The sequence below is a fragment of the Rhyacophila brunnea genome, unplaced genomic scaffold, assembly GCF_057557595.1.
Source record: "Rhyacophila brunnea isolate RB1 unplaced genomic scaffold, BYU_Rbru_1.0 scaffold_10, whole genome shotgun sequence".
Lineage (NCBI taxonomy): Eukaryota > Metazoa > Arthropoda > Insecta > Trichoptera > Rhyacophilidae > Rhyacophila > Rhyacophila brunnea.
The window spans coordinates 11,018,075-11,035,320 of record NW_028232752.1 but is presented as its reverse complement, the minus strand read 5'-3'; the positions used below and the strand labels follow the sequence as shown (position 1 = coordinate 11,035,320).

General features: G+C 32.2%; 1 protein-coding gene across 1 annotated transcript; it reads right to left on the bottom strand.

Moving 5' to 3' along the window:
* Positions 1-6,566: 6,566 nt before the first annotated feature.
* LOC147078879 (venom allergen 5-like) lies at positions 6,567-16,312 on the bottom strand. The gene is made up of 6 exons (XM_085948531.1): positions 16,180-16,312; positions 14,154-14,272; positions 12,506-12,587; positions 11,525-11,700; positions 8,439-8,539; positions 6,567-6,942 (listed from the first exon to the last, which is right to left on the bottom strand). Exons 1-6 carry the CDS (start codon positions 16,247-16,249, stop codon positions 6,822-6,824), a joined length of 669 nt encoding a protein of 222 aa, XP_085804657.1. The 5' UTR covers positions 16,250-16,312; the 3' UTR covers positions 6,567-6,821.
* Between the last annotated feature and the right edge of the window lie 934 nt (positions 16,313-17,246).

Sequence of the window (17,246 nt, the reverse complement as noted above, 5' to 3'; positions counted from 1 at the left end):
TCATGCTCATATCTATATTGACATTAGATATTTATCGGAAATACTTCATTTTCAGGTCAATAATATTATGCGGGTATTTATTTATAATCAGTGGCGGCTCGTGGATATTATATCTGGGGGTGCTGCGGTTGATTAAAAATAAAAATAAATGATTATTTGGATTATATTTTACTATTAACATCAAAATTATTAAAATTAAATATTATAAGTATTTTTATTTCATTATAAAATTGATTCTTCTATCCTTTTGACATCTGTCGCGACTCGCGCCGCACGTCGCTACTAGCTCAGAGTCCCTGTCCCAACAACGTTCGCAATGCGAAAATACTGTCTTATGCGGCAGTACCAGACTAAGCTCTGAGCGTTGAGCCCCGCTCCCCGCACCCCCTGCACCTATTCGAGCATATTCTATCGAAAATGGTACTGTATGAAATCACGCGATGCATCACTTTCATCGCGGTTATGATAATTATTATTTGATGTATCGGTGCGTGGGCAAGCTTAACACCCATAAATAATATTGATACTTTCACACAATATACATAAATTTATGTATATTACAATATTACATTTTTCTCAATTTGCTTGGCATGCTGCAGTTCTGCAGTGCATATGGACGAACCGCCACTGTTTATAATACTATGTCTGTGAGAGATTTTAAACATACAATGTGTGAGAAAATAACAGCCGTGTCTATGGTGAGTATCTTATTTTAGACTATTTATTGAAATGATATTATTTACACAACAACCACTGAATTAAAAAAACAGCGTAAACTTAAGATTAACTTAACTTTAAATAAGTTTTGGATAATATTAGAAACAACTTACCTACATGATATTATATTCAATGTGAAAGCCTGCCAGTGGCGCACCCAGGATTTAATATTGGGGGGTTGGCAAGGAGGAGAATGTAAATTAGTCCCATAGGCTCTTTTTCTTCTTCACAGCCTAATTTCTCGTTTATCGGTCTTTTGTCTATTGCACTTGGTCCCCACATCCTGAAACGGGTCCTCAGGCTAGGATATTTGGCGGGCCCCCAACCTACCGCTAAGATTAAAGGCAGTGTGAAACACTACATTAACGTTTTTCAAAATGTGTTTTAGTTCAAATTAAGGGTACTTATACAGTGAATTATTGGCGATTTTTAATACATCGTCGGTGTTTTGTAAAAAGGGCGAATCAACCAAAATGCTATTTTACAGGAGGAGGATTTTTAACTTTTGACATTTATTTATTAATTACCTATGGATGATTATAAATTTCTAACAAATACATAATAAAGCTTAGAGGAAATACTGTCTTGATAATGTAAAAAAAATATACAAACTTGTATAAAAAGGTCAGAAAAATCATTTTAAATGGATATTCGCCCTTTATGTGTGATACAAATACGAAACAGTTGCACGTTCGCCCTTGAATGTGTGGGTTTATTGGGTGGGGTATAATTATAATTAAAGTAATTTTATTATGTTTATAATATTTTATTTAAACATTTAGAAGACAAAACAATATAATAGTGAAAGTTAAATTAAATCAAAACCATATTCTAGTGAAAATTAACAGTGTTTTTGTCCTTAAAAGGCATATTATACCTAATCAAAATAGTTATGGAACATAAGATTATTTTTTATTAAGTAAGGACAAATTAACTGGACTGGAGATACAAAATGAATAAAATTGTGTGAAATATTGTTTACACGTTGCCTTTTGGAGTTTTCAATAGTTTAATATCTGAAATATATTGTCTCTGTTGATCTTGGTTGCCATCGTTTTCACTGAGTTTCCAAAATTTCCCAAAAATCATGTCCTTATCTTCCTCCAAAAATCTATCACTGCATTTATATGTACATTTTCCGCAGAAAACATTAAATCGTTTCCTATGTTGAACAACATTTCCCGTCGCAGTTTTATACTCTTTTCCAGCGGCTCTCAGTTGTTTTTTTTTCTTTCCATAGCCAGATTTTCGGTATTTTATCAATGTGTTTTTTCATATGCTTATTAATCAAATGATTTTTTAATTTACTTTTATAACGATATTTATTTTCTACCCACAATCATTACAAATAAATGCGGACACAAAGCTCCCTGTTTTCTCGTCCAAAATCAAATCATTTTCACCACTTCGACGAAAGTGATCACTTGAGACAATAATTGTTTCGTTGGATTGGATTTCTTAAGGTTTCTCAAGTAACATCGCCAGCGAATTAGAACAGCGGTAGCCTCACTCAATCTTTCTGCAATAATTACACCTAATTTGAACTGAACTAATTTAACCATCTGTTGTCCGCGAGACAATTTAAAATACCAAAAATAATGAGTAGGTATCACTTTTTTGTAATTTTAGACGTGTCAGAATGGTAATATAAATAATATCTACGTGTCAAAACATGCCTACGAGCGGTAAAGTACAACACATTTTTGAAGTTATACTTCTTTTTGGGAAATCAGATCAGAGTGTATTTTTGGCGTGTGACATGTAACACATAATTTATTTTTTCACACGAAAAAAACGCACTCGATTGGATTCGAACCACCGATTGTTCGGTTTTCAGCCGAAAGCACTACCTTTACGCCACAGTATGATACTTCAATCGTGACGTTTATACAGTATAATATTATAGTTTAGAATTGTTCCGTTGCCTAGGCAGTGAATTTATTATTGTCGGTCATTTGCAATTACTTACGTAAACAAACTATTTCAACATCATAGTGGCAGTTGTTACTTCAAAAATAAAAACAATGATAAATAATTATATAATTTAGTTAATATACGTTAAAATTTATAGAAATAAAACAACGGCGCTTCAATAAGCAGCCCGTTTTCTTACGAGTGTAATTTAACAAGATAATTAAGAGCTAGTCGAAGAATCTAGGTTATCGCAAGTTTTGTTACGCCAAAGTATAACTTATAACGCGCGTACTTAAGTACACACGCCGATTTTTTTTAAAGAATGAATATAATATTATTAAGTAGGTATGTTATGTATACATACGCAAACAATATTAATATGTCAATGTAACATTACAATATTACATAACGAAACCAATTAACAATTTTACAACACGAAAAATTAAACAAGAAAACTTACATCTCGCTCATTTTGAGGTAAAGTATGTTGTATCACTCGATGAATACTTAATATTGGATACAAATGCTGTTCAGTTAGTAGAAAAAGTAAATAACTATATTTCAAACTATTGTTTAACAAATTGTCAACTTAAACATTCTTTAATCACTAATGGCTCGATGACACTGAGCTACTTTACAAGCTGCTGCTTGTTAGCGAATTAACAATCTGTTTGTAAACTCGCCCAGTGTCATCATCGAACAAGCTAACAAGCAGATTGTAAACAATCTACCGAGAAAAGTTGAAAGCCGGGCTACTTTACACGTTACACGCTGGCGTGTGGGCCGATCTGCGTCTACACAGTAGAGCGATAGTGGCGAACCAGCCGGTAAAAAACGAACTACTCAATACGTCTTGTCAAAATAGTACAAAAATGAAGGTTTCAAATCGCTAGCTTGTTGGCTTCTGAGCGAGTGGAAAGTTTTGCGTGTCATCATCACAATCGCACTAGCTGACTCACCCGCTTTTAAACTCAACGACAAGCAGCTTGTAAAGTAGCTCAATGTCATCGAGCCATAAATTACATTGAGGAAACTTCTAAAAACAATCCCGCCAATACGCTTTGTCTATAGTAAAATGATACGAATGATAGCGACCTTGGGCGAATTTGACAATTTTGATTTAATAATGGTTACATTGATATGTAGGTGGATATGCAAGAAGGGCGAATATCGTATATTCGCCCTTACATCATAACACTTACCACTACTTTAGGACATATTTTATTTTAAAAGGCCTAATATGTCACTTATCTATTATCGTTTTTAAGTACTTTCCCATAGAGATACAAGTTCGCCGTTTTTACACAACAAAGCTAGTGAGGTACATATTCTTGTGTTTTCATTAAAATCTCAATTTCGCAAAAATGGCTGATTCGCCCTTTTTACAAAACACCGACGACATCTACTTTAATAATGGAGCTGTCGAGTATCGACACAAAATAATAAAAAAATATATTCCACAATTATATAATTGAAAATGTTCATGGCCATGCAGTATAATAGCGCCGTATGCGACTTTTTTTTTTTACTACTAAAGCTAATTTATGATGTGTGTTTATCTCACTTATCTGGTCAACCTGACACGCCGGGCCCCACACAGCCCGGACCCCCAGGCTAGAGCCCTGTCAGCCCTCCTTAGCTATGACATACAGCACTCCGGAATTCGGGTGGACACTGAGAATTTTTTGACAGTTCTATTAGGGATTGGGTTTCTAAAAAAACCTGACATTAGTGTTTCAAAAATTTTGTGTTAGAAATTAGAATCTATGAAATTTTTCTAAAAAGGGTGCTGGAGAATTACAAATCATTTTTTGCCGTGTTATTTGTCTAAGCCCAAGGTATAGTTTATTGGCTTTCAATTTCTATGTTTAAAATCATTCTGATAATTTTCATGTTTGGGGGGTGCCAGGGCCGCTTGCCCCCCCCCCCTGGGTGCGCCACTGAAGCCTGCCATAATATAATATATTACGAGTCTTTACAATAACCACAAACCTAGGTAAATTACAGCTAGACTTTATATTAATCTTGCGTGCCTACTTGATGGTTTAAATTGTAACGTATGTATATTTCTTCTCGCATTTCATTTATCTGTGTGGTGTCAAGATGTCCATCATCTAGTCGTCTCATCCATGCAGCTATGAAAAATCATTCTTGACACGCAATAAGGGTAAGTACATACCACAAATTTACATGCATTGGTTTATTTACCTAACGAATAAACTTTATTGTCAAAATTTATGATGTGTAGCTAAAATTTGTAAAAAAAATCGGCCAAATAGAAGGGTGCATGTGATTATTGTTACGGTTACTGTTGTCAACTAGCCGTTACATCAAGCCTATTGTATCGTTTAATCTCAACTCTTCGATTATGTCGTGTATTCTGTGAAAACCATCAAACCTCACGGTAATGTAATATGTGAAATAAATAATGTTAGTCTTTATAAAAATGTCAATACATCGTTTGCTAATAGAGCTGGCTAGGTGGATGTCATTATATTATGAAAAAATAGTTTTTTTTTTTTTTAATCAGTATGTGTATGAGGACTCTAAAAACAAAAACGGCAGTTATTAAATGTCGGTAAGTCAATAAAAGTGTCTTATTACTTTTTATAAGTATTATGTATAAAAAAGTATTTTAACATTGTATTATAAATACAAACAACATTTCAAAATACTTTTTTTTAGAAATTATACATATGTATAAGAATGATGTATTTAACCGATAGCCAACCTTATAACGCAATTCGAAAGCATGTTATGTAACAACTTCTTGTTAAAATCGTCGTAATTATTTAAGGCGCCCGCCCGTAGTTTAATGGCAAAACATACTGGCGCGCATCCAGCAGATACAGGTTCAAGTCCCATCGGGCGTCGTATTTTTCCTACATAAACCATTTTTTCTAGTGTGTATGAGATGTTTTCAATTTATATATATTCAGCATATAGAGTGGTAATTACATTCTGAAATCTTATGTCTTATTCGTTGAATAAAAAAAATAGTTTATTAAGACATTTTTAATGACTCTCCAACATATTGTGAAAATGGAAACTACCGTTTTTGTTTCCAAGCCCCTCACATTAATTAAGTGTTTTTTAAGTGATAAAACCTACTTAATACGAATAATTCATTATATTAATGATAAGGGTTTTCGTCGGTAAATGTCTTGGGTGGTTTTGTTTTGTATTTTTAGATGATTGAATGGATTTTCATCAATAAGTGTTTGAAATAGTCAAATCTTTTGATCTTATATGAGTAAACATCGCATACTTTTTCACCAATATGTATAATTTAATATTATTTTTTTGGGTTCATTTATAAGTAGGTACTACTAATTTTATTTATACTGGTGATTCATATTTACACCCACGATGACCGCGCGGCTTAAACGTTGGCCTATAGCGTCGTGGGTCCTAGGTTCGAATCCTGGATTTGGCAAATACTGTTTTTCAATTTGTGTATGAGTAAGGACCAAATAGATTGAGCAAGTGCCTGACATCAATTTCTCGTAAAAACCATAATCTGTTAAAACCCAATGTTTACGGGCTCTTTTAATTATTTTTTTAATTAACGTGTTAATTTGCATTTGAAAAGCAATTAGCAAAAACACAATTTTGTGCGGCCCGTAAGCATTGGGTTAATATAAACCTCCACTCTGTAGAGGCCCGTATAAATGATCTTATTAGATCGGACATGGTGAAAAAAGTTTCATATTTATATTTTCCTTCAAGCCATAAGCACGCTGCCGGTTATTATACCTTGCACATTTTTTAGTTTTTTTGGTACGTGGTCATGAAAAGGTTCTGCTCCGATAGGTACTTATAGGATATGGGTTAAATATATTATATTATGTAATATAATAATATGATTTCTGCAATTTTTTTTAAATTCAAGTTGGTAGGTACTAGATAGGTACAATTTATTTGTTTAAACGATATTTCATAACTAAAAAAGTAGATTTATTTATATTTTAATATTGTTTACCTACTTAACGGCCAGTGAAGTTAAATCTATTACATATTAATTAATTAAAACATTATGAAACTACTTATGTAATGAATCTGTGGTTGTTGATGTAAGAAATATTAATAAAAATCGGAAATAAAAAGCCACCGATAATAAATAGTAACTGATGTTGGTTGAATATGTATTATAATCGTGTATATGAAAATGTAGGTCTCTAAAATCTTCTTTATTCTGCAGGACATGGTTCGCCATAATAAGGATTATTATTTTCATCACACTGTGTAGAGCAGGAAAGATATTCACCGCCCTTTCCAATTTCGTATGGATATCGATTGATGTAATTTCCACTGAAATTAAAAATAATATCTTATTCAGTGTTTAGTTAAATGTAAATAGGATTGAAAGATTTACAATATATTTAATAATATGCGACCAGCCAACTGCCAAAAAGTTTAACTTAAAAAATCGATATACTAAAATAAAAATTCGGCACAGGAGGGTCGCTCAGATGATGGCTGAAATTAATAAACATGGATGCATGCTTTGCCCACTGATTTTCTGAATGCTGGTGGTCCAAATTCGAAGGAAAATTTATTTGTCAAAGTAACCGAATCCAATGGATTTAAACGATTGCACTTTTCTGAAAATTAAAATTTATGAACTCATATAGTAATATTGGAGCGTAAGTATTTGCTAGATATAATCATTAGAAGTAATCGTCAATATGGGTTTATGATAGCTGAAATTAATAAGTTATGTAATTTTTAGAATGAATTTTGTCGACGTGGCGAGCAAAGATCAAATCGGTGCATGGCCCCACTACGAGTGGTTAAGATAGCTGGATTCGTTATCAGCAGAAGTCCCAACGTTTCCTCATTGAAAGTACTGAAATGGTGGTTTTCTTTTTTCACTTTTTTACTGCACTGATACGCCTCTTCGACTGATTATCTCGCATTAAATTAGATCAAATGATATTCACTTGAATTAATATATAGGTGTAGTTATAAATAAATAGGTAATATATTAAATCAAATATATTACGGAGTGCAAAGCTATGAAGTGATTACTATACATTTATAAAAGAAAAATTATAGAATAGCTTGAAATTATTGGTAATACTTAATACCGCTCGCTACATATTGTGGCATGATATTTCAAGGTCAAGGTAGGAGCATGTATCCATACTAATATGTATTTTGCTATAACATACAACTTACAGATTATCAGGAAAGTTCTTAGCATATAAAATTTTAATACAACACCAACCAAATTTGCCAATATTCGCCCTTTATAACAATGTTGGTATATCTAATTTTTTAAACTATATTCATCTGTATTTATTTGTTTACCGCTGCCGTTTTACGAACACTAAATTTATTTATTAATGCGTTTTGACTAAAGAGCGGACAAGTGGAGCATTTAACGGTAAAACCATAACAAACACATTAAATTGGTGGACGAATCAGATATCCTCAGTAATTTTGGCCCTTGGTAAGACATTTTTGCAAAATTTGAGTTGCCTTTGTTGCGAGCTTGGGTGCGATGGTAATTATTCTAATTAAAATAATCATTTCGCCAATATTATAATGCGGTGTGCGGCTTTGCGTAAAAGAATTCAAATTCGCACGTTGCAATAAATTAAAAAGGTCGTGTAACAAAACTGATGGTTATTTTTATTGTAGGTAAAAAATCACGACACTGTGGACAACGGAACAATTGTGTTTTTACTGAGTTTACATGACTTTAGGTTGAGGGTACTGATGGGAGAGAGGAGTAATTTTCATTTTATGGTATAAATTATACGTATAAGATATTATTTAATTAATATTTATAATATACTCACGCGGGTCCGTAGTCACACACATAAAGTTTGGTGAACGTTCCGGGACTTTCCTCGTAAAGAGACGCCCCACATCCTACGTATTGTGTGGTATGCCATATGACCTATTGATACATACTATAAAAATTATTGAATTCGTAATACTATTTTTAATATGGCTAATTTTTATATTAAAGTGGTCAACACTAATTTCACTTAAAAACATGCAACCTGTTGATAATAATGATAATTTTCATATTTCATTTCAATATCGAAATTATATTTGATATAAATATGAAGAATTTCAACTTTCAACAAATTTACATTTTTTCATAAATAAGTTTTTTTAAAATAATTGATTCACAAATTCACATATTCCAAAAATCGAGTTTTGAAATAATCGCAAAAAAACGCCAGAGCACTGTTTTTTGTAATTAGAAGAAAAGTATTGAACTCCCTTGAATATTAATGAGTGAATGAGATGATTTACATTTAAATATATATATATATATACATATAATACTCCTAAGGCTGTAGACACACATTATGAGAAATATAGGTCCCTGATTGGTTAGAAAGGCATTGATGACAGAACTCATAATATTATTCATTGAAATATGTGACTTAATACACCAACAGTCAACGTCAATGATTTTCACATGGTTTCAAGTGACTTTTGATAGCCAACTATTTTTCTTTATATAAAATAATGTCCTTAGATTCACTTGGTACATTTAACTCAAAAATTACAAAACATGAGTTATGAATCTAGGCAACTCAATTATTAACAACATTACAACTTTGAATTAATCAAAAATCTTTACAATACATTATGCAGGCACTCCGCACCATTGACGAGCCAAAAGTCCGAGGATGAAAAGTCGTCTAATTTTCCTATGCTCTGCTACTGACCAATGGACGATCAACGACCGAATAAAACAGTCAAGCTTTGACAGTTGCGATTGTTAAAAATATCGTAATGTCTCCTGATAATCCCAAAATGTTGTGTACTTTACATGCAGATTTTCATAAAATAATACAGTCAGTAGTGAAAACAACAGACATTTTACGTTTTCGTTTAAGAATTTCATTAATTCGAATATTTTTTTTTATATAAATCTCTCATTTTCTAATAGGTAAATAAATTAACAGATTAATTAATAAAAATACTTAGAATAATAATAAAACGTTTTTTTTTATTAAAATGATGCGTATTGATGTCAAATCGAATTTACGTAGTGATTGACGGATGAATTCTGATAACATGTTTGAAATCCAATGAACCTGGTCTGCAGATTTAAAATTCCCTTGACTTGGGTGCTATACGTATTTTTTTTCCGAAGACTGTAAATCGTGTGACTTGCGTGCCAATGGAACACAAGCATTAGGCCGTGCCCAGGGTGAACAACGTTCGACGGAGCGTTGAGCGGCGTGCGCAACTCAAACGTTGAACCGTGTATGAAAATGGTCGTAGACAATGTCTTTTTTTGGTTATACGTTTGAGTTGCGCACACCGCTCAACGCTCTGCCGAACGCTGTCCACGGCCTTAGCAATTACTTTTAATAATAAACAAAACCATAAAATAATAATATGTACCTAATAATAACAGGGGGTCCTTTCACAAATTTACATTAAATAACGTTTTTTTTCAAATAAACATATTTTTCATTTTAATTTAAATTATCAAAAAAAATGTCTTAAACTGCAAGTTTCTTATTTAGGTATATATTCACTATTAATGGTGTCTTAAATTGCTGTTTTTGCTAAAAACGATACTGAGGAATATACATAATTTTATTTTAATTGAATTTTTTCATTGAGCTTTTTTTTCGACCATGTCCGATCCTAAAAAGATCATATGGGCCTCCACAGTTGTCAGCCACTTGCTCAATCTATTAGGTCTATGCTCTGACTCATACACAAATTGATAAACAATATTATTACTTTCCAGACCAGTGGTTCCCAAAGTTGACTGGGCTCCGACTCATCTAACAAAAATTTCCAATCTTAGGACCCACCTCTTAGCTGTCTTAGAGAAAAGAGGGCATACATATTGGTAATGCTCAGATTCCTTAGTGGCGAGTCGAGGAATACTTAATGCTGTCTTATTTGTTCTAATTGAAATAAAAAAAATATACCAATATGAATGAAAGACTGTTGAAATAAGAAAAAGCTTAAATAAAAAAAAAATATTACTTAAATACCTACACCTGCAAGGTTTTTCTACAAAGTTATTTCAATGGGAAGGATACATTTGTTTCTTATTTTTCTTCATTACAGTTTTAGCATCAACTTCAACTTTAGTTACTTTTAATCGCAGTGAGTTTGATATATCCAATTTATTTCGGTATTTAGTTTTAATGTTAACAATAGCCGAAAATCCGACCTCACATAGATATGAGGTAGTAAAGAGGAGGAGGACTTTCATAGCTTCATCGAACAGGCAAGGATAATAAAATTATCAGCAACTGAGAGCCAGAATTTCGTTAAATGTTTACGATTGAAACTATTTTTCAGTGACGTATCTTCTGATAAATCAATGAGTTCTTCACTTGCTTTTGTTGACATACTAGTTGGTAAGTCGTCTTGAAATGGGTTACAAATCCAACGCAACGAATCAAACTTTTTCATCTCTTTCCCAAAATAGTCGTCACAGTTATTTATTAACAGTGATAAATGACAGGAAATTTCAAACAGTACGTTCATCTTAGGCTGCACGTGGTTTTCAATAATAAAAATTTCAAGTGTTTCAAAACAATCATACTTGCCATTCTCAATACAACTTTTCCACAACATAAGCTTTTTCATGAACGCTCGAATTTTATCGTGAACTGCAAAAATGTCTGAGTCTAAGTTTATTTCAATTTTTAGGAATTATAAATAGCTGAAAGAAATATCAAATTTATCACTTCCTATTTTTTTTAATTCATGTATACAGTGGCGAGGGCCCACTCAATATTCGCTCGCGACCCACTGGTGGGTCGCGACCCATAGTTTGGGAAATTATGTTCCAGACCAAGGATCAACGACGCTATAGGCCGACACTTAAGCCACGTGTCCACCGTGGGTGTCATTAATCTTAGGTAGGTACTATTATGTCGTTGTATACCTGAGTGTAATGTCCGGTCTTAGCAGTTCCATTGCATGCATAAGACTTCAGCATACAATATTTGTACATGTAAACTTCATCAAACCACTTTTTGATTGCCCTCTTCCAATCAAATGAATCTGTCTTAAGTGGATTTTCGGACGATTTGTAAAGGTTTTCCCCGACTTTAAATCTGGCTGTGGAATAAAATATAAGTATTATAAATAAAAATATATATTCAAAGAAAAGAAAATTATTAGATATTTTATCTCTATTTAATGTGGATACATCGAATTATTTTGTTTCGGAATTTCGGTATTCAGGATTTTGGCTTTCAGGATTTCAGCTTTCGTGATTTGGCCATTCGAGATTTCGTCGATTCGGGATTTCGACCGCCGAGATTTCGCCCTTCGAGATTTCCAATGCATTCTATCTTCGCCCTAATACGAGCGCACATATATTTACTTTTTGTCTATATTGATATTAACGGTAGGTGCCTAAATAGGTAGGAGAACTGCAATCCCTGTCTACCCGAAGAGTGATTGTTCTTTTAAAGCATTTCTTTTTACTTCTTCGTGGGTTCATTTACAATCCGTATATACTGGCAAATATTAATTTTCATGTTCCCACCAATATCACTCGTAGCTCCACGGTCTTCAAGATACCTCGTCTCAGGACAGATGTTATGTTTCATGATGCTGTGTATCGTGCAATTAGCTTATTTGATGGCACCATAACGGTTGATTTGTTTTTTATTAACTATATAATGTTTGTGGAAGTATTAAATATGTTAAATTTATAATTGTATAAATTATCATATTATTTCATTAATATTTACACATGCTGTCTTTTTATTGTTATTTGTAATTAAGATATTTTTATACATTTGTATTTATTATGTATTATGGCGCATTGGCCAATAGCTGTAATGCCGTAATACTCTTTTTATAAATAAATAAATAAACTGAATACATATAAATATAATATTTATAAAATACTTACGATCAATTCGGTCGGGATTGTGCTCAAACTTCATGTTGTCTGCCCACTCTTGCGCCATAATCGCGAGGTCTTTATCCCAACTCTAGACGAATAGTATACAATCAGATAAATATTAGAAATATTATACTTATGATAAATTATGATAAATTCGTGGAGTTTCTGCTAAAATTTAGTAAGTACATAATTAAGGTACCTATTTAGAGTTAACAACGGATTATGGGTGTAGGTATATAGAAATATGTATGCTAGACAAAAAATCAAGGTCATCGGATATAGAACATGCACATAAATCACAAAGAAATTACCATTACGCCTGATTTTAGAGGGCATGTCAAACTTCAAATTAGTTGCAATTACTCCGCAACATGATTTAGAGACTTACCAACTTTTGGCTGTACAATATATTTTTTTAATTATTTACAAAAATTAATAACTACAATAAGATTTTTTTCTATTGGAAAGAAAACATTGATTAACAACACATTAATTACACCACATTCGTTGACATAATATAAACATTTATATTATCTAGACCAGTGATATCCAAATGTATTTAATCGAGTAGGTACCCCTAATACAGAAAAAAAAAAATAACGCGTACTTATACATAATATTATCATAATATGGTATAATAGACGTAAATCTAAATATAATTTGGTATATTAACAATTTAATCAAGCAGAAATCTACAATAAAATATTATCATGTGATAAAAAAAATGATTATTATTACAGATCACTTATTTATTTTATCAATATCAATAGTACCTAATGTAAAAAGGGAACTACATTTTTGTTTAATAATATCTGGAAATAATTCTGGTCTTAGTGTTATCATTTTGAAACTGCGATACCAAAGTTTGTTTCGAAATTTAATTTAATTCGTTACTTGGTTTTAATACCCGACATCTCTGATATTAATACCGCATACAAGCAAGTAGTTATAAAACGTACAATATCTTTATTAATATGTAATACGTTTCATATTCATTTACAGTCGATTGCATATGTGTTGCTAAATTTCAAAATCAGCCAAGTCCACATTTAGGTATTTTTGATTTTTTTGTGAATTGTTAAAGAACTTTTTTTTCCGACCATGTCCGATCCTAATATGATCATATGGGCCTCCACAGAGTAGAGGTTTGTATTAACAGATTTCGTTTTTTACGAGAAATGGATGTCAGCCATTTGCTCAACCTATTAGGTCCATACCCTGACTCACACACAAATTGAAAAACAATATACTACTACTACTACTACTTGCCAGACCTAGGAGTCGAACCTGGGACCCACGGAGTGATAGTCCAACGCTTAAGCCGCGCGGCCACCGTGGGTGTAAGAAGGTGAAGAACTACTGCTTTCTAACATTTCTGCATTATCAAAATGTGGAATTAATTAATTTTAAATATTCTATACTCGAAATAATATAAATTTTCACCCTTGTGACTGTGTATTTGAGAAAACAAAAAGCTGTTTTTCTCCTATTCATCTATTATGGACTTGGCTGATTTTGAAATCTAGCGACACATTTGATAATTGAATTTCTTACATTTTGAGAATGCGATTCAACCAATGTCTTTGGATCTATAGAGCACAAATTCTCGAGCGGTTTAATAAATAGTTTCAATACAAAACATAGTAATACTTACGAGTTTTTGCAGCTCAGCGGGTATTGGTTGCCCAGGAACTAATCCTTTGAGAAGCGACAATCTCAACTCATTGTGATAATCCACAATAATATGTCTATCATCACATGATACTGCATTTGCTGCAAAAAGAAGAAGATTCTGATGAACGATATTCAACTCCCAATTATAAATGAATGTGGCGTTGTATTTTATTCTATAGATCATCTACGGTCCGATATCATGAAGACATACTGGGAGACTAGGAGTAACATAATAATCCATTGGTAGGACATGTGTCCGGACGAGTCCAGAAATGTATGCATGCAGTTGGCTGTATCACTGTTTACCATGGGCTGTTGTATCGGAAATATATTTCCGTATAGTATTGAGATTCAAATCATGTCTAAATAAAACACGTAAAAATACATAATAAAAACAGTCGGAATACAAGGGAAATATGATAACTGAGATTTAAATCCTTTTATTTTAATATTTATTGTAAAAATAACGACGAATTTTTTAATTTAAAAAAGTACGAGATTTGTAACTGACTGATAAAATTAATATTCTTAAGAAAAAGGTAGGAACGTGTTAAATTTAATAAAAACTATTATTACCTAATTCTTACTTATTTTTGTGTTTCACTATACTACCGTCATTGGACCTCATTGCTTGTTGTGGTGTTACTACAATAATTATATTATATAAAATCTTATAATTAAAGGGCCTTAAGAGGGAGAGGCATGCTAACAGAGAACCTAGCGGAAAATACGAAGCTTGCAATTTGAGATTTTTTTTGATAATTTACTTTAGGTATAGTCCCAATATTGAAACTCGACTTGATATAAATAAAAAGGATTTCAAGTTATACACATTTATATTTTTATAAAAATCAATGTTTTTTTAAATAAATAATATAAAAAAATTTAAAACGATGAATGAGTCAAAAATCTAAATAGTTTGAATAAAAAAAATCTTTTTAATGTTTTCAGATACATATTTATTAATGAATACAGTTGAAATTGTAAATTATAAAAAAAAATCTCAAATTGCAAGCTTCGTATTTTTCCGCTAGGTTCTCTGCTGGCATGCCTCTCCCCTTAAGGTTTTCCAGAAAAGTAGAATGAAGCATATACGTACGTATTTTTAGAGATTATCGAATTGGAATTTTTATATAAAACTTGTTTGCGTAATTCGCGGGATTGAAAATACGAATCTCGAAATCCCCCGTATATAAATTCTATTCGGGTTAAAAATCCTTGGTCTGGATACTTACTATATTAGTAATGTGATAATATTCAAAATCATTTTTTTTTTACATGTAGTGAACATTACATTTAGAAACAAAGAAAAATTAACAGGATTATATAAAAGTTGTTAAACAATAGAAAAGTGTAAATACAATAATAATAAATAAATTAGATACAAGGAAGTACACTGAATGAGCTAAGCAGACCCTATTTTAAGAATTTATAAAACATATACTCATCCTCACGCAGGTGGAATATGTCAATATCCGAAGTGATTTAGTTGAACAGAGTTATTGCCCTCCCAATTGGAATTACCAGTGGCAGGTTAGTTATGCACCTTGAGGGAACAAACAACTGATGATCCCGATTTCTAAGATAGTTATTAGGGACACACAGGTCAATACTACCAAGAATGACAGAGTTCTCACTTTCACCGCGTATAAGTCGGAAAAAAATACGTGGCCAAATATAAATATCGTCTAGTGTTTAACTTTAAGCTACAGTATGTAAGCATACTTAAGAGGAAGCCAGTTGGATAAAGCCACGGATAGTATCCATACAACCTCAAGTAAGAGTCTCAAAAAATTCTTTTGAACTCGTTCCACCATAAGGTCGTATTTCAACTGATGTTGGCCCAAACAATCGAACCACTCTCAAGCCGTCGTCTAAATAAGTAGATGTAGAGAATTTTTAATACCGTAACATCCGAAAAGACCCGGGAAGTAAACAAGACGAAGCGCAACATTTGTAGTGATTTTTTACAAATGACAGCCATATTATTTATATAAAATATCTACCTTTCAACTGTGCGTGAAGAAATCCAAATAAACTAATGGCTACGAGTAAAGCGATGAGAGTCGCCCTCATTGTCAAAAGTATCCTTAAAACCACACCGAAAAAATAGTATTGTGTATAAAAAGATATTGGACCAGTTTTTAAAATTCGTGGTGTATATATAGGTAGATTTTGTTGACACACTTGAATAAACTCTTCCGCATGTATTGTTTTAAAATACAAAACAGTTGTATCAATACAGATATTATTCTTATATTGCAACTAATAATGTAGTCATGACATAATATATATGTGATGAATTATTCATCCACGAAATAATCATAGTAAAAATAAAGTAAATCATTTTGTTAAAAAAATAGACATTGGAAAACAAAAGCACGGAAATAGTCGTGTGATTTTTTTTTAATTCAAGAAAACAAAACATGGACATAGCAAATCCAAATTCAATAATTTAGATAATATAATGATCAAGAAACTCAGAAGTAATGGAAATTGAAATACCTAACGAGTAAGGAGAAGCAGGCAACCGATCTCGAGTAACGAAGAATACGGGATAAATTTTAACACGTATCAATAATATAATACGTCATACGTCGAATACTGACAATGGCTTTCAATTTATGGATTGACGCTAATTTAATATTGGTCTATTACACACACTATTGCACGTTTATAATGCGTGGTTCATTTTCGTAGGACAAAACCCTACGTCAAAATTTACTGTATTGGTATATAGGCTATCGGAATTCTATTTATTATCTGTTCTGTGTTCAAGACGTTCACAACGTATTCATAACAAATATTAGCTTTACAAGAGAGAAGAAGAGAATGTATATAATGATAATATTAAAATATAAGTACAATTTTATACAGAAAAATAAAAATTTGCAAACAAAAAGCATACAATTTTATACAGAAAAATAAAATTTGGAATACAAAATACATAGCACGTCATTAAGCATGTATACGTCTTTGGGGAGCGCATTGACTAGTTTTACAACCCTCGCTAATGGTGCCCGATAGGCTTGATACGAGGAAACGGTTCCGATCCTGAATAAATCATGGCTGA

What these genes read in the sequence shown, in the direction of transcription:
- LOC147078879 (XM_085948531.1), bottom strand. Translation starts at nt 16,249, where the DNA reads ATGAGGGCGACTCTCATCGCTTTACTCGTAGCCATTAGTTTATTTGGA. An exon ending in TCTTCACGCACAGTTGAAAG is followed by an intron (nt 14,273 to 16,179) that starts GTAGATATTTTA and finishes TTCTTTTTGCAG; the next exon opens with CAAATGCAGTATCATGTGAT. An exon ending in GTGTGTGACTACGGACCCGC is followed by an intron (nt 6,943 to 8,438) that starts GTGAGTATATTA and finishes TTTTAATTTCAG; the next exon opens with TGGAAATTACATCAATCGAT.